The sequence below is a fragment of the Rhinopithecus bieti genome, unplaced genomic scaffold (assembly GCF_001698545.2).
Source record: "Rhinopithecus bieti isolate Rb0 unplaced genomic scaffold, ASM169854v2 scaffold_63, whole genome shotgun sequence".
Lineage (NCBI taxonomy): Eukaryota > Metazoa > Chordata > Mammalia > Primates > Cercopithecidae > Rhinopithecus > Rhinopithecus bieti.
Genome location: NW_016802972.1, coordinates 132464 through 156043, shown reverse-complemented (window position 1 = coordinate 156043; position 23580 = coordinate 132464). Strand labels below are relative to the sequence as shown.

The following is a 23580-nucleotide window of genomic DNA, read 5'->3' as shown; positions in this document are numbered from 1 at the left end:
TCAGTAATGGAAAAAGCCGGCCCTGGGCAAATCAGGGGAGACTGCTCTGGGCACGGGACAAAGCAAGTGCCAGGCGGACCTGGGTCTGCCTGAGGCAGGACCCAGGTCCTCGGAGGGAGAGAGCTGGGCTTGCCAGAGCCCAGGGAGCCCAGGCAGCCTGGAAGAAGAGGGCTGGAGGCTGAGAAGGACCAAGTGGGATCACAGACGTGGTTTCGAAGTGCGTGTGTGTTCAAAGGATCCAGATTGGGCCGGGCACTGTGGCTCACGTCTGTAATCCCAGCACTTTGGGAGGCTGAGACGGGCGGATCACTTGAGGTCAGGAGTTTGAGACCAACCTGGCCAACGTGGCGAAACCTTGTCTCTACTAAAAATACAAGAAAATTAGCCGGGCATGGTGGCTCGCACCTGTAATCCCAGCTACTTGGGAAGCTGAGGCAGGAGAATCGCTTGAACCTGGGAGGCAGAGGTTGCACTCAACTGAGATCGTGCCACTGCACTCCAGCCTAGGTGACAGAACGAGACTCTGTCTCAAACAAAACAAAACAAAAAAAATCCCGGACGGGTTTACTTCAGAGTAATTTGGGGGTGTCTAGCGGGTGGTGAAATGAAACAAGACTGGTCAAGAACTCCATCACTGAAGGTAGGTCACACGTACTTGGGGGTTCATTATACATTGATTTCTACTTCTATATGTGTTCTAAATTATCCATATCAAAAGTTCAAAAAAGCAATAAAGAAAGTATACCCAGGAGGAAATGCCTGTGGCTCCTAGAAGGAGCTGAGGAAGACCTCACAGAGGAGGTGACATTGACGTGGACTTTTCCAGCCGGGCATAGTGACTCACACCTGTAATCCCAGCACTTTAGGAGGCTGACGTCGGTGGGTCACTTGAGGCCAGGAGTTTGAGAACAGCCTGGGCAACATAGTGAGACCCTGTCTCTGCAAAAAATTAAAAAAATTAGCCAGGCATGATGGCACGTGCCTGTGGTCTCAACTACTCAGGAGGAATTGCGTGAGTCCAGGAGTTCAAGACCGCAGCGAGCTATGATTGTGCCACTGCATCACAGCCTGCGTGACAGAGCAACAGCCTGTTTCAAAAAAAAAAAAAGGGTGAAGTTGAAGTTGACTCTTCCAGGAAGGGGAAATGAGCTGAGTCCCAGAAAACGAGAAGGGGAGGGAGGTGTCCTGGCCAAAGGCTTGATGTGCTTTGGAACAGAGGGAGGCTTCATGGCTTTGATGGGGAAGGGTCCTAGGTGCCACCGGAAGGGCCTTGGCAATGGTTTTCCAGCAAGGGTGGCTGCACATTTGGGTTTGGGGAAGCCTGGGACTGGGGCAGTAGACAGAGGGGCAGCGGTGAGCACAGCGGGGGCAGATAGGGCGGTGAGTGAGAGGAGAGTGAGCTGGTGGAGCAGTGGCTGTGGGGACAGAGACTGCTGGTGAGGGCTGGGAAGACAGAGAAGAAAGGCCTGGATGGCAAGTGATGCGGGCAGCAGGCGTGTCTCTGGGACATGCTGTCTTCCTGCTCCAGTCTCTGCCCAGCCCTGGAATTCTTTCCTCCCAGGATGGCCTCGTCCTGGGGGCTGTGGGGAGCTTTAGCTGGTCTGGAGGTGCCTTCTTGTATTCCCCAAATATGAGCCCTACCTTCATCAACATGTCTCAGGAGAATGTGGACATGAGGGACTCTTACCTCGGTGAGAAATGGCCAGGGGTTGGGGACAGGTTGGAGATGCGCTGCCTGGGATGGGGTCCAGGGTTCTGGAGAGGGAGGATGGGTGCTGCACTGCCCAGGGTGGGGTCCAGGGTTCTGGGGAGGGGAGAAGGGGGCTGAGCTGCCTGAGGTGGGGGTCCAGGGTTCTGGCGAGGGGAATGGGGCCTTTGTGCTGAGGCCTGGGCCCCTCAGGTTACTCCACTGAGCTAGCCCTATGGAAGGGGGTGCAGAGCCTGGTCCTGGGGGCCCCCCGTTACCAGCACACCGGGAAGGCTGCCATCTTCACCCAGGTGTCCAGGCAATGGAGGCTGAAGGCCGAAGTCACGGGGACGCAGGTTGGGCGTGACAGGAGCCAGAGGGGAAGATGAGGGTGGGGACCGTGGCTGGGGCCGGGGCTGGGGAGAGGATGGAGGGGCTTTGGGGGCTTTGGGGGAGGTCCTGGTACCTGGGGAGAGGTGGGACCTGCCCACAGGGCTGCCTCTGGCAGGGACAGGCAGCATGACCCAGGCTCTGCCCCACAGATTGGCTCCTACTTCGGGGCCTCCCTCTGCTCTGTGGATGTGGATGGTGATGGCAGCACTGACCTGATCCTCATCGGGGCCCCCCATTACTATGAACAGACCCGAGGGGGTCAGGTGTCCATGTGTCCCTTGCCCAGGGGAGTGAGTGGCTGATGGGACCTGGGCTGAGTGGAGTCCGGTGTGGGTGGGGAGGTCGCCTGGGTCGGGGTCTGACACTGCTTATGTTCAGCAGAGGGTGCAGTGGCAGTGTGAAGCTGTTCTCTGTGGGGAGCACGGCCACCCCTGGGACTGCTTTGGGGCAGCCCTGACAGTGTTGGGGGACGTGAATGGGGACAAGCTGTCGGATGTGGCCACTGGGGCCCCGGAAGAGCAGGAGAACCGGGGTGCTGTCTACCTGTTTCACGGAGCCTCAGAATCCAGCATCAGCCCCTCCCACAGCCAGGTGAGGCCCCTGTCTTCAGCCTCTTCCAGTCCCAGCTCTTTCCAATGTCCTGAGTTCACTGAATGCAGCCTCCTGTCTCTGTCACCATTCCCTTCCTTGTTTCAGTGGTTCATCAGCTAAGCACATGTCATCTCTCTTCTCTCTGTTCTGGAAAGCCTTCCATCTGTGTGGGCAGCTTAATGGTTAGGAGAGCAGGCTTTGAGGTCAGAGGTCAGTTCAAATCCCTGGCCTGGCCAGCCATCCTGAGCTGTGTGGCCTTAGGCAGGTGACTGACAGCCTTGGTCAGCCTTAGTTTCTTTCTATAAAATGCAGAAATGATTAAACCAACTTCTTAGTGTTCTTGTAGAAATAACAGTGAGAGTGCTAAGGCAATCACCACTGCACTCACTGAAGGTTCATGAGTGACCTGACCAGTGATGAATACACAAATATATTCTAGGCCTATTATTATGCTCTTACTTCCTCACCAACCTTTACCCTCATGACGGGTTGGGCCCAAAGAGCCCCCTTCTCTGTTTGGGGATCCCAAGGTCCTCACCCTGTTTGCTTTCTTTCTTTTTTATTTTTTTTGAGACAGGCTCACTCTGTCTCCCAGGCTGGAGTGCAGTGGTGTAATCTTGGCTCACTGCAACCTCTGCCTGCTGGGTTCAAGCAATTCTCCTGCCTCAGCCTCCCGAGTAGCTGAGATTACAGGTGTGTGCCACCATACCTGGCTAATTTTTGTATTTTTAGTAGAGATTTGGTTTCACCATGTTGGTCAGGCTGATCTGCTCGCCTCAGCCTCCCAAAGTGCTGGGATTACAAGTGTGAGCCACCTGGACTATTTGCTTTCAATTTCTATCCCCACATCTCTCCTTTCCAATTTCTCTTTTCAGATCCTCTTTCACCATAATCTCTTTTCCAAATCTCTCTTCTCAAACCTTCCCATCGCCTCCCTTTACTTCTGCCTCTCCCATCTCTCTGGCCAGCGGGTCACTGGAAAGATGAGCAAATGGAAGCACAGAAGGATTGAGTCCTTGCCCACGGCCTTGTGGTTCATATGTGTAGGAGTCAGAACTGGAACTAGAGACTGATTGAATGAATGACACTTGGGTGACCAGGACACCCTTCCAATCTCCACTCCTACATCTGTTTCTTAGCAATCATCTCCCGACTCCTGCCTCCTCTTTTCAGGCTCTTGTTGGTGACATCTGTTCACAACTCACCCCTCCTCTCCCTTTCCCACGGTCCTACCTCCATATTCCCCTTGTTACTTATTTCCAACTTCTTCCCCCACCTTCCAGCCTGATTCACCCTTTTCTCTTCTGGCCAGCGGATCGCCGGCTCCCAACTCTCCCCTAGGCTGCAGTATTTTGGGCAGGTGCTGAGCGGGGGTCAGGACCTCACCCAGGACGGACTGATGGACCTGGCCGTGGGGGCCCGGGGCCAGGTGCTCTTGCTCAGGTAGCAACTCCCCAACATCCTGCCCTCCCGTGTTGTGTCTGATTCACCGGTGCTGGCCCCCACTGCCTTGTTATCCTCCCGGAAGCCAGTGTTCTGTCCTCCCCACTACCCTGCCCCTCAGGAGTCTGCCAGTGCTGAAAGTGGGGGTGACCATGAGATTCAGCCCCGGAGAGGTGGCCAAGGCTGTGTACTGGTGCTGGGAAGAGGGGCCCAGTGCCCTGGAAGCTGGGGATGCTACCATCTGTCTCACCATCCAGAAAAGCTCACTGGACCAGCTAGGTGTGTTTCCCCCATAAAGAGGCCCTGGCCCCTCATCCCACTAGGGGCCCCAATGCCATCCTGAAGATGGGATGGGCCCAGGAATCCAATCTCACCTCCACATCCACTCAACACCTGTGCCAGAAACCTGGCTCATTCTCTCCCCTCTTCCTCACACCTGGGCCTGTGGGTTCTGTCTCCAGGGTTAACCTGAAGTCCACCCAGTTTTCTCCTGGGCCCCAGCCACTGCCTTCCCCCAGCCCCTGATTCCCTTCCACCTACACCAAAGTCATGACACGAAGCAGTTACCATATCTCTTCTTGTACCCTCCCACCCATTTTCCACAGAGGAACTACAGTCGACTGGTCCTAAAATGTAAATCTGGGCTCCTCACTCCCCTGAGTAACCCCCGCTTGCATTTACAAAGACCCCAGTCCTTCCCTCCAATGCCCTCTCTGACTTGGCCTCCTGGCCTCTCTGGTCTCATGGCATCCCACTCTTCCTTACTAGGCACGCTTTTCGCAAATGCTCCAGCTTCGCTCTCCCTTCCGGTCTTAGGCCCTGTCCCCATGGTCCCGGATGTTCTCCCCACTCCTCACCTGGTTCCTGCTCATTCTCTGGGTGGCTGCTTAGCCATGGTCCATCTGGGATGGCAGCCTGGCCAGGTCCAGCGAGTGTGCTATCCTTAGAACCACAGGAGAGCCTCCCCTTGCACTGATCACGCTGTGACATCACGGCCCATGTGCTTGGTTTCTCTTTTAGATTGTGAGGTTCATGAGAGTGGGGCCATATCCATCTAGCTAGCTAATCTATCATCTATCCACCAAATCTATCATCTATCTATTATCTATTAATCTAATCTATCACCTATCTAATGTATCATCTATCTACCAATCTATCACCTATCTAATCTATCATCTATCTACCCATCTATCACCTATTATCTATCATCTATCTATCTGATCTATCACCTATCTAATCTCTCATCTACCAAATCGATCATCTATTATCTATCATCTATCACCTATTTAATCTATCATCTATTTATCTATTATCTAGCCATCCATCCATCCATCCATCCATCCATCCATCCATCCATCCATCCATCATCCATCTGTCCATTTATCTTCTCCACATGTATCCCCAGCACGTGGTACAGATCATGGCCCGTAAAAGTGTCTGGCAAACACGTATTGCATGAACAAATAAATGAAAACAGAGCATTCTAGGTTATTTCTGCCTTTTCATTTTCCACTCTCCCCTGCACTTCAGGTGACGTCCAAAGCTCTGTCAGGTTTGATCTGGCACTGGACCCAGGCCGTCTGACTTCTCGTGCCATTTTCGATGAAACCAAGAACCCGACTTTGACTCGAAGAAAAACCCTGGGACTAGGGGTTCACTGTGAAACCCTGAAGCTGCTTTTGAAAGTGAGGACTTTGGGTTCTGAGAAGGGGGAGGGAGGAGGAGCCCAAGGGTGGCCTGGAGTACCCCCGTTCTCTGCTGAGCGAGGTGGGAAGGGTTAGGATGTTGGGGCTGGAGAGAGGAAAGTTGGGGCAGGAGCACTTGGCTCCACTGCTTGGAGGGGGCACTGTCAGGGCAGCGGGGAGTGGATGCAGTGGAGGAGGACTTGTGGTGGAGCATAGAGAGGACTGCAGGTTCTTGAAAGCCTGTTCTCCCTCAGGATTGTGTGGAGGACGTGGTGAGCCTCATCATTCTGCACCTCAACTTCTCGCTGGTGAGAGAGCCCATCCCCTCCCCACAGAACCTGTACCCTGTGCTGGCCATGGGCTCACAAGACCTCTTCACTGCTTCTGTGAGTCTTCCAATGAAGTCCCAGGGATGTGCTGACTTCATTTTGTCTCCATGCACTTAAGGATCCACTGTAGCTCCCAATCACCCAACCACATCCAGCCCAGAAACCTGACTCCAGTCTCTCCCCTCCTCCTCACACCCAGGCCTGTGGGTTCTGTCTCCAGGACTGACCTGACGTCCACCCCATTCTCCTCCTGGTCCCAGCTGCTGCCTTCACCCAGCCCCTCGATTCTCTCCTACCTACACCAGAGTCAACACAAAGTGGTTCCCATGTCTATTCTTGTACCCTCCCACCCATTTTCCATAGAGGAGCTGGAGTCGACCGGCCCTAAAATACAAATCTAGGCTTTTCACTCCCCTGCGTAATCCCCCTTGCATTTACAAAGACCCCGGTCCTTCCCTCTGATGTCCTCTCTGACTTGGCCTCCTGGCCTCTCTGGCTTCACAGCATCCCACTCCCCCTTACTAGGCATGATTTTAGTAAATGCACCAGCCTTGCTCTCCCTTCTGGTCTTAGGCTCTGCTCCCACCTCACATCCCAGGCGGTTCCTCCTTTTCCCTAGCACAGACTCTCTTGTTCATTCCCAGATCCCTCCCAAGTTTCCTCATTCCTACCTCTGTGCCTTTGTTCCTTTTTCGCCCCTCATTTGGAAAACACTGCCTTCTGCCTTCTCTTCCCCTCTCCCGCCGAAGCTCTAGCCGCACCTCCCTCTCTTCTGAAGGCCACACTCAGCAGCTGCCGCTCCTTCTCTGGTCCCTGTTACACCAAGGTGGTGCCACAGCAGGTATCACACAGCTGTTATAACCATCTGCATCTACATTTGAGGCTGTCTTGGGACTGTAGTTTCCTTGAGCATAGGAACCATGTTGAATTTGCCTGTCATTTCCACCTTCCCTCAGCCCTCACCCAACCCAGAACCTGCACAATTATTGGCACTTAATAATGTTTGTGGAATAATTGTTCCAGGATAAGCTGGATGTGATTCAACTGAACTTTATGTCCCTTGAAGCCAAGGATCTTGTCCTATCTTTCTTTTATGTGCCAACCTCCAAACCGCACCTGCACCTGTTGTTGGTGTCCAGCAAAGTGCTGGGGGCAGTGGCTTAGTAATGCTCAATGTTGGTGGGTGCTTCTAAGGTGGGGCTTGGAGAAAAACTAAGACGTCAGATGGGAACAGAATGTACTGTTTTGCTGCAGCTCCCCTTTGAGAAGAACTGTGGGCAAGACAGCCTCTGTGAAGGGGACCTGGGTGTCACCCTCAGCTTCTCAGGGTGAGCTGTAACTCCTTTCATATCCAGACACTCGGGCTTCCGAGTCCTGCATCCTCCTGGGATGCTTGTGCTGCTCTCTGGCTCTCTTTCTAACAAAAGTGATGTTGACTGGGATGTTATTGGCCCAGAGCGCCAGAGTTCCGGGGCTGCCCTGCCCTTCCCAGTTCCTGTCTATTTCCAGTGGAATCCCACTCCCAGCCTTTCCCTTCAGTGGAGTTCCACTCCCAGTCCTTTCCCTTCAGCCTGAAGATTCTGACCGTGGGGAGCTCCCTGGAGCTCAATGTAATTGTGACTGTGTGGAATGCGGGCGAGGATTCCTACGGAACTGTGGTCAGCCTCTACTACCCAGCAGGGCTGTCCCACCGACGGGTGTTGGGAGCCCAGGTAACAACTGCTGTAGGCTCTAGTGGGAGGGGGCCTCTCCCCTGCCCTGTAGCCCTGGGAGTTACAGAGTGTTCTTTAAAATTCTTCTGTGATGATATGCACTCTCTCTCTCTCTCTCACACACACACACACACACACACACAGAGAGAATGAGAAGGTGTGTAAAGCATATATACAGTTTAATGAATAATATTAAACAAACCATAGAGTTAACATCCAGGTCAAGAAATAAATCGCTGCTAGTATCCCCAGAACCCCCTCCCTGTGTACCTTTCCCCATGACAGCTCCATCCTCTCCCCAAAGGTCATCACTATTCTGACTTTGTGGTCATCATTTCCTTGTATTTCTCTCTCTCTCCCTCCGTCCCTCCCTTCCTCCCTCTCTTGTTTTTTTATTTTTTTTTTGAGAAAGAGTCTTACTCTGTCACCCAGGCTGGAGTGCAGTGGCACAATCACCACTCACTGCTGCAGCCTAGACCTGCTGGGCTCAAGCAATTCTCCCACCTCAGCCTTCTGAGTAGCTGGGACTACAGGTGCATACCACTACGCCCAGCTAATTTTTAATTTTTATTTTTTTTAGAGACAGAGTCTCACCATGCTGCCCAGGCTGGTCTCAAACTGCTGGGCTCAAGCAATCCTCCTGCCTCAGCCTTCCAAAGTTCTGAGATTACAGGCATGAGCCACTGCACCTGACCATATTTTTTCTGTGTGTGGGTCCTGTTTAAGAAACACTTCCAGGTTATGAAAATAGCCCCCTATATTATCTTCCAAAAGCTTCATGGTTTTGCTTTTTCACATTTAAGTCTTTAATCCAGTTGGAATTTATTTTAATGTATGGAGTGGGGTAGGGATCCAATTTATTTTTCTTCTTTCTTCTTTCTCCTCCTCTTCCTCTTGTTCTTTCTTTACTTTTCTTTCTTTCTTTCTTTTTTGGGGTCAATTTTCCTGGCATTGATGGAAATTGATTGAAAAGTCTGTCCTTGGCTGGGCGAGGTGGCTCACACCTGTAATCCCAGCACTTTGGGAGGCCAAGGCTGGTGGATCACCTGAGGTCAGGAGTTTGAGACTAGCCTGGCCAACATGGTGAAACCCCATCTCTACTAAAAATACAAAAATATTAGCCAGGCATGGCAGCAGGCACCTGTAATCCCAGCTACTTGAGAGGCTGAGGCAGAAGAATTGCTTGAACCTGGGGGGTGGAGGTTGCAGTGGACCATGATCATGCCATTGCACTCCAGCCTGGGTGACAAGAGTGAGAATCTGTCCCCCCCAAAAAAAAAAAATTAACAAAAAAAGAAAAGTCTGTCCTTTTCCTTACTGCTCTGCAGTGTCACCACTGCTGTGTATCAAGCCCACACATGCATGTGGGTAACTTTTTAAAATTCATTCTCTTCTCCTAGAAGCAGCCCCATCAGAGTGCCCTGCGCCTGGCATGTGAGACAGTGCCCACTGAGGACGAGGGCCTGAGGAGCAGCCGCTGCAGTGTCAACCACCCCATCGTCCATGAGGGCTCTAATGTCAGTGCTTCCCTACAAATCCCCATCACTGTCCTCCCTTGTCCCAATCCGTCCCTCACTCCACCATGCCCTTCCTTTTATCCCCATTCTTTCCTTCTCCTTCCATCAGGGCACCTTCATAGTCACATTCGATGTCTCCTCCAAGGCCACCCTGGGAGACAGGATGCTTATGAGGGCCAGTGCAAGCAGGTGGGTACAGGCCAGGGTGTCCCCCACCCTCATCTCATTCCCCAGCTAGAGACCCCTCTCCTGGATTCCTTCCCATTGGTCCCCCCTTTCTTTCTCTAACGAGAACAATAAGGCTTCAAGCAGCAAGGCCACCTTCCAGCTGGAGCTCCCGGTGAAGTATGCAGTCTACACTGTGATCAGCAGGTGCCCAGTCCCTGGCCCTCCCCTTGGACCTCTGGCCTTCCTCTACGTCTGGTACTCCCGCTGAGTCCCAGCTTGCTCTTCCAATGATGCACATCTAAGCTCTCCTGTTTTGGGATGCCTTGTGGGTGAACAGCCCTATATAATAACGTTTATGCTGCATAAAGATGTTTCTGGGCTGGACGTGGTAGCTCACGCCTGTAATCCCAGCACTTTGGGAGGCTGAAGCAGGTGGTTCAACTGAGGTCAGGAGTTCGAGACCAGTTTGGCCATCATGGTGAAACTCCATCTCTACTAAAAATACGTAAGTAATTAGTTGGGCGTGGTGGTGTGTGCCTGTAATTCCAGCTACTCGGGAGGCTGAGGCAGGAGAATCACTTGAATCCGGGTGGCGGAGGTTGCAGTGAGCAGAGATCATGCCACTGCACTCCAGCCTGGGTGACAGAGTGAGACTCTGTCTAAAAAAAAAAAAAAAAAAATTAGCTGGGCGTCGTGGCGCATGCCTGTAATCCCAGCTACTCAGGAGGCTGAGGCCGGAGAATCTTTTGAACCCGGGAGGCAGAGGTTGCAGTGAGCTGAGATCACACCACTGCACTCCAGCCTGGGCAACAGAGCAAGATTCTGTCTCAAAAAAAAAAAAAAAAAAAAAAGGTGTTTTTGTCAACAATGGACCCACATTTACTATGGATGGTCTCCTAAAATTATAATGGAGTTGAAAAATCTCCTAGTTATGCCATAACAGTTGTAACATTGTAGTGCAACTTGTTGCCTTTTTTATGTCTAGATACACAAATACTTTCCATTGTGTTACAACTGCCTACAATATCCAGTACAGTAACATGCTGCACAGGTTTGTAGCCCAGGAGCAATAGGCTACACCATATCACCTAGCTGTGCAGTAGGCTCTACCATCTAGGTTTGCATAAGTGTAACCTATGATGTTTGCACAAGGATGAAATTGCCTAAGGCTAGGCGCAGCAGCTCACACCTGTAGTCCTAGCACTTTGGGAGGCTGAGGCAGGCGGATCACCTGAGGTCAGGAGTTCAAGACCAGCCTAGCCAACATGGTGAAACCTTGTCTCTATTAAAAATGCAAACATTAGCCCAGTGCAGTGGCACATGCCTGTAATCCCAGCTACTGGGGAGGCTGAGGCAAGAGAATCGCTTGAACTTGGGAGGCAGAGATTGCAGTAAGCTGAGATCGTGCCACTGCACTCCAGCTCGGGGGTGACACAGGAAGACTGTGTCTCAAAAAAAAAAAAAAAAAAAAAAGAAAGAAAACAAAAGAAAGAAAAGAAAAAGAAAAAGAAATAGCCTTACGATTAATTTCTTGGAATGTATCTTGGTGTATTTGTACCCTAATAATACATACCATAGCTCTTGCTGCTTCTCTCAAACTGACTTGCTGGTGGGACACACACACTTTGCCACGGCTGTGCCTTTCCCCCTCTGCCTCCAAAAGAAAGGCTTCCTTTTTTAACATGAAACACATCCTGTCCTTTGTATTAAATGTGAATGTGCTGAAGCAAAGCTGCTAGATGGAGATCAAGGCTTTTCTGAGCACCCTGAATTGGGGAGCTTGTGCCCAACAGGCTATGGTCTGTCACCACACAGCGGAAAGAAAAGGTCGGGTTTCTATAAAACTCAGAGTGGGGCAGAGGTGTGAGAAACTGTTGGGAAGGTCTCTAAGAGCCCGGCCCAGGCAGCGCAGGAAGGGCAAGTGTAGGGCTGAAGGCAAGAGGGCTCTTCAGGTGGGTGCAGGCGCAGGGGCAGGCCAGACTGGACACAGAGCAAGGCATCCCACACACTGGGCTGAAAGCCTGTAACATTGCTGTGGGACGGAGTTTGCTGCTATTGCTTTTTTTTTTTTTGAGACAGTCTCGCTCTGTCACCCAGGCTGGAGTTCATTGGTGCAATCTGGGCTCACCACAACCTCCACCTCCCAGGTTCAAGCGATTTTCCTGCCTCAGCCTCCCAAGTAGCTGGATTACAGGCATGCACAACCACATCTAGCTAATTTGTTGTTGTTGTTTGTTTGTTTGTTTGTTTTGAGACAGAGTTTCACTCTTGTTGCCCAGGCTGGAGTGCAGTGTTGAGCTCTCTGCCTTCCAAGTTCAAGTGATTCTCCTGTCTCAGCTTCCTGAGTAGCTGGGATTACAGGCATGCACCACCATGCCTGGCTAATTTTGTATTTTTAGTAGAGACAGGGTTTCTCCACATTGGTCAGGCTGGTTTCGAACTCCCGACCTCAGGTGATCTGCCCACCATGGCTTCCCAAAGTGCTGGGATTACAGGTGTGAGCCACCACACCTGGCTGCTGTTGCTTCTGATATATTAAGTTGTTAGGGGAAGGAACGAGGGAGATCAAGCAGTGTCATTGTCTTTTCAAGTCACATGTACGTTTCCTTTTCTATCCACAGGGAAATACTTACAATAAGAGCTTACAGCTATATGTACCCATGTCAGGCATCGTTGTATGTTGCTGTTGTTTTAAGGTGGTTTTCTTGCATCATCTTAAGTACTTTATATGTATTTACATTTATTTAATCCTCACAATAATTATATTGTTACCCCTATTTTCATCAACAAAGACATCAATAAGTGAAATACTTTGCTCCTGTCAATCTCCAAGTGAGCAGCAGAACCAGGAATCAGACCCAGACAATTTGGCTGCAGAGCCCATGCCTATGGCCGTATATGGCATGCCTCTCCAAGGACTGGGGAAAGCTGAGTGGTTTACTTAGATCTGAAAACAGGCTTAGGCTGCATATGGTGGCTCATGCCTGTAATTCCAGCACTTTAGGAGACCGAGTGCTGGGATTACAGGCATGAATGGGAGGATGGCTTGAACCCAGGAGTTCAAGACCAGCCTGGGCAACATAGCGAGACCCCATCTCTACCAAAACAAAATTTAAAATGAAAATAAAATAAAATTTTAAAAATGAAAAGAGGCTTAGAACTAGATTTTAAGGTGAGAAAACAGAAGCACAGAGAGAAGGGTTTGGGGTGGGAGGCACAGAGGAAAACCGACATACTTAGGGAAAAATAAACCCCTAAGATTTATGGAGGACTCCCTGTGTGCTGGGCACTACCAAGCCCTGGTCACAACTCTACTACAGAGGGTGCTATGGTTTGCATCCCCATTTTAAAGAGTGAAAAGCTACAGGTTCCAGAGATGTGAAATGGCTTGCCTCGGTGACTCAGGTAGGAAGTGGTCAACCTGAGATGTGAACCCAGGCAGTTTGACACTGGAGTCCATGTTTTTAGTCATCAGGCTGATGTGGGGTGGACTGCTGGGGCTGCTTCTGTGCGGCTGGTCTGGCTGCTGCGTGCGAGGTGCAGGTCCCTCTGCTGCTCTGCTTACTTTTGCTTTTTGTTTGTTTGTTTTGAGACAGGGTCTCACTCTGTTGCCCAGGCGGGAGGGGAGTGGTGTGAATGTAGCTCACTGCAGCCTCGACCTCCCAGGCTCAAGCAATCCTCCTGCTTCAGCCTCCTGAGTAGCTGGGACCACAGGCATGTGCCACCACGTGCAGCTAATGTTTGTATTTTTTTTTTTTTTCTTCAGAAACAAGGTCTCTCTATGTTGCCCAGGCCAGTCTTGAACTCCTGAGCTCAAGCGATCCTCCTGCCTTAGCCCCTCTGAGTGTTGGGATTATAGGCATGAGCCACCTCTCCTGGCCAGCTTGTTCATTATTACTAAAACCAGGGAGTATGGCTTAACTTGAACCCCAGTGCCAACCACACAGCCTGTGTTTGCTGAAGGAGGTTTGGGTGGAAAGACCCCACCTGCTTCCTGGAACACTGACGTCCCTTCCATAGGCTTGTGCACAGGCACCATCTTCCTTCACATTTACTCACCTGCCCCAGGACAGCTGAATCTATTTTCTTCATTCCCACCATGAAGGGGCCCTCAGTCCATGTCTTCCTGAGTGATCTAGCTCTCATTCCTAGAGTCCCCTTAGGGTAACTTGTTCTGCTGCAATCTCTGTAAGCATTACCAGAGGCCAACCACTACCTATTAGAGAAAGCAATGCAAACACCTTTGCCCCATGTAGGAGAGGTGAGGTTTAAGTTGGGTTTTAAGTGTAAATTTCCAAAATGGGAGATAGTAAGAACGTTCCAAGGAGAAGAGCTTGAGCAAACTCATGAGACTATGAAAGAGCCAGAGGTGTGCAGGGCAGAGCTAGTGGATCTGGGTGATGGGGCAAGGGACATCGGAGGGAGGGGAGCTGAAGCCGAGGCAGCAAAGGTTATGTGGGACCATCTTTTATTTGTTTATTTTGAATAGGGACAGGGTCTCACTATATTGCCCCAGCTGGTCTGGAACTCCTGGGCTCAAGCAATCCTCCTGCCCCAGACTCCCAAAGTTCTGGGATAACAGGCATGAGCCACTGCACCCAGCCAAATAATGTCCATTATTATTTCCCTGAGAAATGTGCCTGGCCAAACAGAGCTCTCTGCAGTAGGACAGGGCACAACTGGGGACAGTTTCAGGGCTGTTTTCACCCACAGGCTCTCTCTCCAGGCAGGAAGAATCCACCAAGTACTTCAACTTTGCAACCTCTGATGAGAAGAAAATGAAAGAGGCTGAGCATCGATACCGCGTGAGAGTCTAGGGAGTATCCATGTCTGCCTTCCACAGTGTGGATAAAGTTGGAAGTTGGTGGAGAAGATGGAGAGGAGCTTGGGGTAGGGCCAGGAGGGAAGTGGCATTTGGGAGGCTCCAGAGACCACAATAACACTCTGCCTTGATTTCCTGCAGGTGAATAACCTCAGCCAGCGAGATCTGTCCATCAGCATTAACTTCTGGGTTCCTGTCCTGCTGAACGGGGTGGCCTTGTGGGATGTGGTCGTGGAGGCCCCATCCCAGGTACCTGCCTGCCTCTCCTCTTTCTTCAGACTGGCATCCCACAGCACAGCACTCCCTCTTACCAGGGACATGTTGCTCATTCTATGGCTAACTGCTTCTCTCTCTCCCCAGAGTCTCCCCTGTGTATCAGAGAGAAAACCTCCCCAGCATTCTGACTTCCTGACCCAGATTTCAAGAAGTCCCGTGCTGGTAAGAAAGTCCCTGAACCCCACCGCAAGATCAGCCCCACCAGGGATACCGAGAAATGTACCGCTAGGCCGCAGAGTTCCGTGCATGTCCTGTAACTGTTCATCTGTTCCCCACCCCAAACCTGACCATATTTTACCTATGGTTCCCTCCTCAGTGAAGAACCCCTCAGCTTCACCCCTCTTCTGCCCCAGGACTGCTCCATTGCTGGCTGCCTGCAGTTCCGCTGTGACATCCCCTCCTTCAGCGTCCAGGAGGAGCTGGATTTCACCCTGAAGGGCAAACTCAGTTTTGGCTGGGTCCACCAGGTGTGTGAGGGCAGTGGCAGAGCACCTGCCCTGGACTCAGGCAGGACCTGGCATGTCTGTGCCCATCTGCAAGCCAGGGCATCCCTGGAGCTCTAAGCCTCCACCAGAGCCAGTTCCACAAGTTTCCCCAACCCCTTTGCAGACATCGCAGAAGAAGGTGTCGGTCGTGAGTGTGGCTGAAATTACGTTCGACACATCCGTGTACTCCCAGCTTCTAGGACAGGAGGCATTTATGAGAGCTCAGGTAAAGACCATGTTGGGGCAGTGACCAGGCTGGAAAGAGGCCCCTAGGGCTACATCCGTGGTGCTGGGTGGGGTTTGCAAGCCTTGGGGAGGAGGGTGAAGGTCTCTGGGCACGACAGCTGTCCCTCAGGGCACGGGTGCTGCTGTGTCTCAACCCTTAGAGCAGAGCCTCAGGGAGGAGGGGAGGGAGTTAAAGGTTGGGGAACCTGGGAGGCATCCGGGATGGCAGGAGGCTGGACGCTCTCTGATCTCTGAATCAGATGGAGATGGTGCTAGAAGAATACAAGGTCTACAACGCCATTCCCATCATCATGGGCAGCTCTGTGGGGCTCTGCTACTGCTGGCGCTCATCACAGCCACACTGTACAAGGCAAGTGTTTTATCCCACTCTTTTTTTTTTCTTTTTTTTTTGAGACAGAGTTTTCACTCTTGTTGCTCAGGTTGGAGTGCAATGGTGTGATCTTGGCTCACTGCAATCTCCACCTCCTGGGTTCAAGTGATTCTCCTGCCTCAGCCTCCCGAGTAGCTGGGATTACAGGTGGCCTGCACCATGCCCGGCTACTTTTTTGTATTTTTAGTAGAGACGGAGTTTCACCATGTTGGTCAGGCTGATCTCAAACTCCTGACCTCAGGTGATCCGCCTGCCTCAGCCTCCCAAATTTCTGGGATTACAGGCGTGAGTCACTACATCTGGCCTTATCCCACTCTTGACACCACCAGCATCCGACCCAAGCCCTTCTACAGACTGGGTGGTACAGTGAGAACTCAGACTGTGGAGGCAGGCAGGCCTGGACACACATTTTGGTTCTATCATGTACTCACTGTTTAATGTTAGGCAAGTTGCTCCACCTCTCTGAGCGTGTTTCTCTCTCTCTTTTTTTCTTTTTTCTTTTGAGGTGGAGTCTCACTCAGTTGCCCAGGCTGGAGTGCAGTGGCATAGCCTCAGCTCACTGCAACCTTCACCTCCCAGGTTCAAAAGATTCTCATGCCTCAGCTTCCCAAGTAGCTAGGACTATAGGCACATGCCACCACACCTGGCTAATTTTTGTATTTTTAGTAAGACAGGGTTTCACAATGTTGGCCAGATTGGTCTTGAACTCCTGACCTCATGTGATCTGCCCACCTCGGCCTCCCAAAGTGCCGGGTTTACAGACATGAGCCACTGTGCCCCGCTGTTTCTCATTTTTGAAATGATAATAATGCTTATATCACAGAGTGGCTGAAGTGAGAGAGAAATGAGGCCAGGGCATGTGCACAGATCTGCCTGGATCTATGCTGTCCTGCCACGGGTCGTGTGTGTACCTACTGTGCTTGGGGCCAGCAGATGCTCGATATATGATAGCTGTTGTTCACATAAAGGTTCTCGCACACAAATGTAAGTTAGCTTAGTTGCCTCCTCTTCTCTCTCAGCTTCTTCTTATTCCCAATTTTCTTCCCTGCCCTCTTACCCAGCTTTTCTTTCTTTCTTTTTTCTTTTTCTTTTCTTTTTTTCTCTTCTCCTTTCTTCTTCTTTTACATGGAGACTTGCTCTGTCGCCCAGGCTGGAGTGCAGTGGCATGATCTCGGCTCACTGCAACCTCCGTTTCCCGGGTTCAAGCGATTCTCTTGCCTCAGCCTCCTGAGTAGCTGGGATTACAGGCGCACCACCATGCCCAGCTAATTTTTGTATTTTTAGTAGAGACAGGGTTTCACCACGTTGGCCAGGCTGGTCTCCAGCTCCTGACCTCAAGTGACCCATCTTCCTCAGCTTCCCAAAGTGCTGGGATTAGAGGTGTGAGCCACCGCGCCCGGCCTTACCCAGCTTTTCTCATTTATTTTCCCTGATAGCTTGGCTTCTTCAAACGCCACTACAAGGAAATGCTGGAGAACAAGCCTGAAGACACTGCCACATTCAGCGGGGAAGGTTTCAGCTGTGGGGCCCCAAATATGCCTTTGTCCTAATAATCCACTTTCCTGTTTATCTCTACCCCTGTGGGCTGGTCTTGCTTGCAACCATAAATCAACTTACATGGAAACAACTTCTGCATAGATCTGCACTGGCCTGAGCAACCTACCAGGTGCTAAGCACCTTCCAAGAGAGGTAGAGATTGTAATATTTTTACATATCTGTCTACCTTTTTTAGTGATGACCCACTTTTTACAGAAACAGGCATGGTGCCAGCATAAATTTTCATGTGCATAAGAACTGTCACACGAAACAAGGATGTTTATAGCACATTTTCCTTGCATGGAAGAGCTATAACCCAGGGACCTGAGTGCCTCTCTGGCAATAGTTGGGGGAACCTGTTTGTGGGCATTGAAAAAGTTTTCTCACTTTCTATGGTGATGGGAGCCTGAGGTCATCTTTTCTTGATGGGGCTGAGAGGCGTCTCAGGGGAGAGGTTCAAAGAGTGTGTGTGTGCGTGCGCATGCACGTGCACGCAGGATGCATTGGTCATGGGTTTCTGCACACACTTCAGGTTCCTCCGTAATGGTAAGTGGGCAGGCTGTCCTAGGAGGTGAAGAAATGTCCAGAGCTCATCTGAACTCCTGTCCCCCTTGGATGGGGTATTCAGAAGCCAGGAAAGCCAGGCTTGGAGCATGTGATTTCCCAAATAGAAGACCCATTAAGAAAGATTATAGAGAATGACCAAAAGATTCCAAATCCAGCATTAGGTCCCAAGGCCTCACACACAGGACTGTGGAGCCTCCGTCTGAAATCCAGATAGCTGGGGTTCACAGACACCAGCGGCTCAGGTGTCAGGCAAGAAGTAAGACTTCAGGATCTGCAGCCCTGGGCTCCCAGGGGGGCTCTGCGAGCTGCCTGAACTTGGACAAGTCATTTAATTCCCAAGAATCTCAGGTCCTCCTCTGGAGAAGGGGAACTAAAATTATACCCTACTCCCAGCCTTACTGTGAGGATTCGGTGTAAGGGGAAGCCCATTACAGCCTACAGCCCTAATTTTTAATAGGTGTGCGTGAGACAGAGGCCTCATTATTACTAGGTGAGAGAGCGGGAGCTGGGATCACCTACCTGTGCGTGGAGGAGGCTCCCTCAAGCACCCCAGTATCAGCGACGTGGGAAAAGCACGTGGAGCTCCCACCGCGCAAGGCGCAGGCGCAGAACAGGCGCTTACCAAGCTGGGTGCACTCCCAGTGGCCCCGCCCTCCCCATAGAGCCTCAGACACAAAGCTTCACACCTTTATTGCGCCTGGGGGCGTCCGGGGCCTCAGGGGTGTTCGTAGCCCGTGGGCAGAGGGTTGACGTGGCTGTTGTGGAACAGAGTGTGGTTACCGTCCCCCCAGGGGAAGGGCTGTGGAGAGAGCAGAGGGAGCGCGCGTGAGCGCCGTGGGTCCGGAGTCCGCGCCTCCCCCGCCACGCTCCCCACGCACTCCGCAGCACCCCGGGGCCGCCCGCGCGCCCGTCCTGCGTACCTTGGTGCGGATGCGGAGGTGCTGGTAGGGACGGAACTCGGGGCGCGGGCGGTGGCCTGAGTGGAGATAGGAGTTGAAGGTGCAGAGGGCCACGCTGGGCAGCGCCAGCACTAAGCTCAGCAGGCGCCAGGTGCGAGCTGCGGAGGGAGTGGGGTGAGCGCGGAGGGCCTGGGGCGGCGGGCCCGGGAACGGGTGGGCAGGGTAGGGGAGCCCCGGGGTCCGCCCGCTCCCCATTCACCTCCTGCCCCTCCGTGGCCTCCTTTGGCAGCGCTGGCCAAGCCCCGGGTCAGGGGCCTCAGAGGCAGACCCATGGCGGTGCGGAGAGCCGGGAACCAGCGCTGTCCTCGCTCCCTTTACCGTGGCCTGGGGTCCCCTCCCCTCTCTGGGCCAATCACCTGTTAAGTCTGGAGCGCGAGCGGCTATTTTTAGGGGTTTCTATATTTAAAATGGGTCCTGACTGGCTTGAGATCGTCTCCAGACAGCTGTTGTCCTGTGCCTCTCATTTTGGCAAAGGGGCATTTAAAGTACAACATGCCATTCTTTTTATATAGTTGCAGGGAAACTATTTTGTTCCCTATTCTATGCCTGGTGGCTGGCACACGGTTGGGCTTTAATAAATATTTGTAGAATGAATTAAGTGTCTTTTTGAGTCTCAGTTTTTTCAGCTGTAAAATGTATAATTCGTACCTGAAAAGATTTTTTGAATAATGGAGGTGGGGGGATCTCACTATATTGTCCAGGCTGGTATCTCAGCTGTTGTGTCCAGACTTATCTCAGCTGTTGGTGGTGAAGGAGGTGAAGGCATGACTCAAGGGTCAGTTTCTCTTGTGACCTCTTCCTGGAATACTGCATACTGTGACCACATTTTTTTTTTTTTTTTTTTTTTTTTGAGACGGAGTCTCGCTCTGTCGCCCAGGCTGGAGTGCAGTGGCCAGATCTCAGCTCACTGCAAGCTCCGCCTCCCGGGTTCACGCCATTCTCCTGTCTCAGCCTCCCGAGTAGCTGGGACTACAGGCGCCGCCACGTCGCCCGGCTGGTTTTTTGTAGTTTTAGTAGAGACGGGGTTTCACCGTGTTAGCCAGGATGGTCTCGATCTCCTGACCTCGTGATCCGCCCGTCTCGGCCTCCCAAAGTGCTGGGATTACAGGCTTGAGCCACCGCGCCCTGCCTGTGACCATATTTTCTAAAGCAAAGATTGATTACAACATGTGATCTACTAAGTATAAATGTTTATGGGGGCCCTAGGGACAGTGTATTTGAAATTGGAATTGTCCTGGAAAAATTGTCCTGGTGTGGAACTCTTGGGCTCAGGTGATCCTTCCGCAGTGCTGGGATTACAGGCATGAGCCACCGCACATGCCTGTACATGTAAGGGCCACCGCACCCGGCCCTTACATGATTTTTATGAAGTTTATGTAAGGTAGGAATGTATCAACCTGGATTTTGTCAGGTAACAGTAGTTCAGTATATGTATTAGTCACAGTTCTTTGCAAAGAACAGAACTCTCACTAGTTTTAAAAGATAGGTAATCGGCCGGGCACGGTGGCTCAAGCCTGTAATCCCAGCACTTTGGGAGGGGTGGATCACCGCGAGGCTCAAGGAGATTGAGACCGGCTCCTGGCTAACATGGTGGAAACCCCGTCTCGTACTAAAAATTAACAAAAAAAAAAAAAAAAAAAAAAAAAAAACTAGCGGGCGTCGGTGGCGGGCCGCCCTGTACGTCCCCAGCTACTGGGGAAGCTGAGGCAGGAGAACGGCGGGAACCACGGGAGGCGCAGCTTGCCAGTGAGCCGAGATCCCGCGCCACTGCACTCAGCCTGGGCGAACACAAGCGAGACTCCGTCCAAAAAAAAAAAAAAAAAAAAAAAAGATAGATAGATTGAGAATCTTAGGTAGCTCACTCATGTCTGGTATAGGGCCAGAAATGGCCTACAGTGTCCACAGTCAGAAACAAGTCATCCGTCCATTGGCAGCTGCAGTGACCCCCCCACAGTCACACTGCTAGGGGAGCCTGGATGCCAAAAGCGTCATTAAGGCTGTCCTGGAAACCGGCAGATCTTCCAGTCTCCCATCCCCTCTTTGAAAACCAGGGATTCATGTAAGACCTGTATCCTGGGAACAAACTATAAAATTGAAAAGAATTATGTGATTGAATCAACTGGCACGCCTAGTGCCCCAGCTGCAGGAGGGGTTGGGGCTGAGCTCTGGATTCTGTCTTAGGGAGAGGCAGGAATTGTAGGGAAAATCTCCCAGGTCTAGATGGAGTATTCAAGAAGGTTCAGGCCAGCCCACAAGCCTGACAGGTGTCTACGCAAAGTGGCATTATTTCAATCTGCAAATAGAGCTGCTGGAGAAAGAAAGCCCACACAGGGCTGGATGTGAACCTCATCAAAGCAGGTCACCGAGACAACGCCACAGACCAGCGCAGAGGATGACATCTGCCTATTCTGCTCAGCACCCGGCATGGGCCTTGGGCCATGAAGTAGGTGTTCTAAAAATATGTATGTACATGAAGCTGCTGAACCTTGTTACTTTGGTTACACCCTACAGCAATGGCCTTTTCAGATTTACAATCCAATAGGGAGCTTCCAGCTTTTCATCAAGGGCTGATGTACTAATATGAACTTAAATATATAAAGAAAAATGAATTATATAGACATATAATCTGAATTTAATATATAAAAGAAAAACGAGGATAGGCACACTTCAGAAGGGGTCTCTCTATAACCAGTTTCTAGTTGGTAATCAACTGAAGAGTAAGGTTCCACCGCAACCTTTAGCTGCTGCTGCTACTTTTTTGAAAGAAATAAACCTCCTTTGAGCAAGTCAAATGTTAATACAATGGTTCAAAAATTATTCCTGAGCTCTCACTGAGCCTTAGTAAAGAATTATTCTCAGTTGTTTTCCAAACTGACGTTGGCATTATGTTGCAGAGAAGATGGGGCCTAGTTCCAGTTCCAAGATACCTGGCATCTGCCCCTCTACACATGCGCCCTCCCTACATAAAAATATAAGATAATGGCTCCCTGGAGAAAAGATATGAAGACAGGTAATTTTTACTTGAAAAAGTTCTAGAGGGCCGGGCATAGACTGGCCCACGTTCTGGTAATCCCAGCCACTTTGGGAAGCCGGAGGAGGGCGGATCACTTGGAGGTCAAGACTTTCAAAGCCTGCCTGGCCAACATGGTGAACTCTGTCCTCTACTAAAAAATACAAAAATTTAAGATGCGTGTGCGGTGACGTGTGCCTGTAGTTCCCACCTACTCCGGGAGGCTGAGCGGAATCACATGATCTCCAGGAGGTGGAGGTGTGCAGTGAGCCAAGATTGTGCCACTGCACTTCAGCCTGGGTGACAGACGTAGACTGTCCTTCAAAAAAAAAAAAAAACAAAAAAAAAAACAAGGAAGGAAGGAAGAAAAAGTTCTGGCCCCTCAGAGTTTTGGTGGTTGTTGCCAAACAATTCCCTGGGAATTCCCATCCCTTTGTTCTCAGCTTGGGAGCTCCTGTGGAGAGGTTTTCTTGCTGAGACATTGAGAATGCCCTGAGGAGGGCCACTCCTGTCCTGGGCTGCTCAGGTAGTCTGTGCTTTTCTGGGCCTGTCCCCATCTTACCTGCCTCTCTAGAAGGTGTGCAGAGCTGTCTCTTCCAGGCTGTGCACTCACCATTGTTTTTGTAAGTTCTCACTCACACAGTTCATTAACCTGGCTGCTGCCAACACTTTCAGTTTCTAGAGGTTTACTTTTTCCTCCACTATAGGCAGAGGGAAGAACAAACTCACCAGGTCCTCAATAAACCCTGGAGGGCAGCATCTCAGCCTCTTTTCAGACATATCTCAGCTGTTGGTGGTGAAGGAGGTGAAGGCATGACTCAGGGTCAGTTTCTCTTGTGTCCTCTTCCTGGAATGCTGCATACTGTGACCACATTTTCTAAAGCAAAGATTGATTACAACATGTGATCTACTAAGTATAAATGTTTATGGGGGCCCTAGGGACAGCGTATTTGAAATTGGAATTGTCCTGGAAAAACAACTGTATGGTGATACAGGACATGGGTTAGCTAGAATGAACAGGTAGAAAGAGTTGGAGCTCAGACAGCATTGGGGTCGGTCCAGTGGCAACAGGGTCATAGATTCTAAATAAACAGGGCTCTGAGCTCCCTCTGCACTTGGGATGGGCCAGCAGCTATGTAATAGTGGATATCTACTGTTTTGTGTCATACGACCAATATATCTATGCCTTTGTTTCTGATACTGACACACACCCTACTGCCCACCTTAATCTCAGTTCACAGTTCAAGTGGGATGGACTCCCTCCTCTAGCTCCAAGAAGGGCCACATGATCCAGGCCTACCCAATCAGAGCATTCTATTCTCCAGGCCACAGTGATTTTTTTTTTTTTTTTTTTTTTGAGACAGAGTCTCACTCTGTCCGCCAAGCTGGAGTGCAGTGGTGCAGTCTCGGCTCACTGCAACCCCTGCTGCCCATGTTCAAGTGATTATTCTGCCTCAGCCAGCCTCCTGAGTTACTGGGATTACAGGTGTACACCACCACGCTTGGCTACTTTTTTGTATTTTTAGTAGAGATGGGGTTTCACCATGTTGGCCAGGCTGGTCTTGAACTTCTGACCTCAAGTGATCTGCCTGTCTCGGCCTCCCAAAGTGCTAGGACTACAGGCATGAGCCACCCGAAAAAAGAGCCCACATTGCCAAGACAATTCTAAGCCAAAAGAACAAAACTGAAGGCATCATGCTACCTGACTTCAAACTATACTACAAGGCTACAGTAACCAAAACAGCATGGTACTGGTACCAAAACAGAGATATAGACCAATGGAA

The 23580-nt window shown here is 51.0% G+C and overlaps 2 protein-coding genes across 2 annotated transcripts in view; one reads left to right on the top strand and one right to left on the bottom strand.

Moving 5' to 3' along the window:
* Positions 1–17362, top strand: part of ITGAD (integrin subunit alpha D) — a 32249-nt gene extending 14887 nt beyond the window's left edge. Inside the window, 21 exon segments of the mRNA XM_017869148.1 lie at positions 1562–1691; positions 1901–2043; positions 2230–2370; positions 2462–2671; positions 3984–4114; positions 4236–4393; positions 5645–5799; positions 6054–6185; positions 7383–7456; positions 7699–7840; positions 9241–9357; positions 9467–9550; positions 9650–9729; positions 14252–14330; positions 14489–14596; positions 14708–14785; positions 14977–15090; positions 15233–15334; positions 15594–15654; positions 15657–15703; positions 17161–17362. Of these exon segments, the coding sequence (XP_017724637.1) occupies positions 1562–1691; positions 1901–2043; positions 2230–2370; positions 2462–2671; positions 3984–4114; positions 4236–4393; positions 5645–5799; positions 6054–6185; positions 7383–7456; positions 7699–7840; positions 9241–9357; positions 9467–9550; positions 9650–9729; positions 14252–14330; positions 14489–14596; positions 14708–14785; positions 14977–15090; positions 15233–15334; positions 15594–15654; positions 15657–15703; positions 17161–17274 (2400 nt within the window). The 3' untranslated portion in view covers positions 17275–17362.
* Positions 17363–18500: 1138 nt separating this feature from the next.
* On the bottom strand, positions 18501–19153 carry COX6A2 (cytochrome c oxidase subunit 6A2). Its single transcript, XM_017869256.1, has 3 exons — positions 18986–19153; positions 18748–18884; positions 18501–18626 (listed from the first exon to the last, which is right to left on the bottom strand). Exons 1-3 carry the CDS (start codon positions 19056–19058, stop codon positions 18543–18545), a joined length of 294 nt encoding a protein of 97 aa, XP_017724745.1. The 5' UTR covers positions 19059–19153; the 3' UTR covers positions 18501–18542.
* Positions 19154–23580: the final 4427 nt, after the last annotated feature.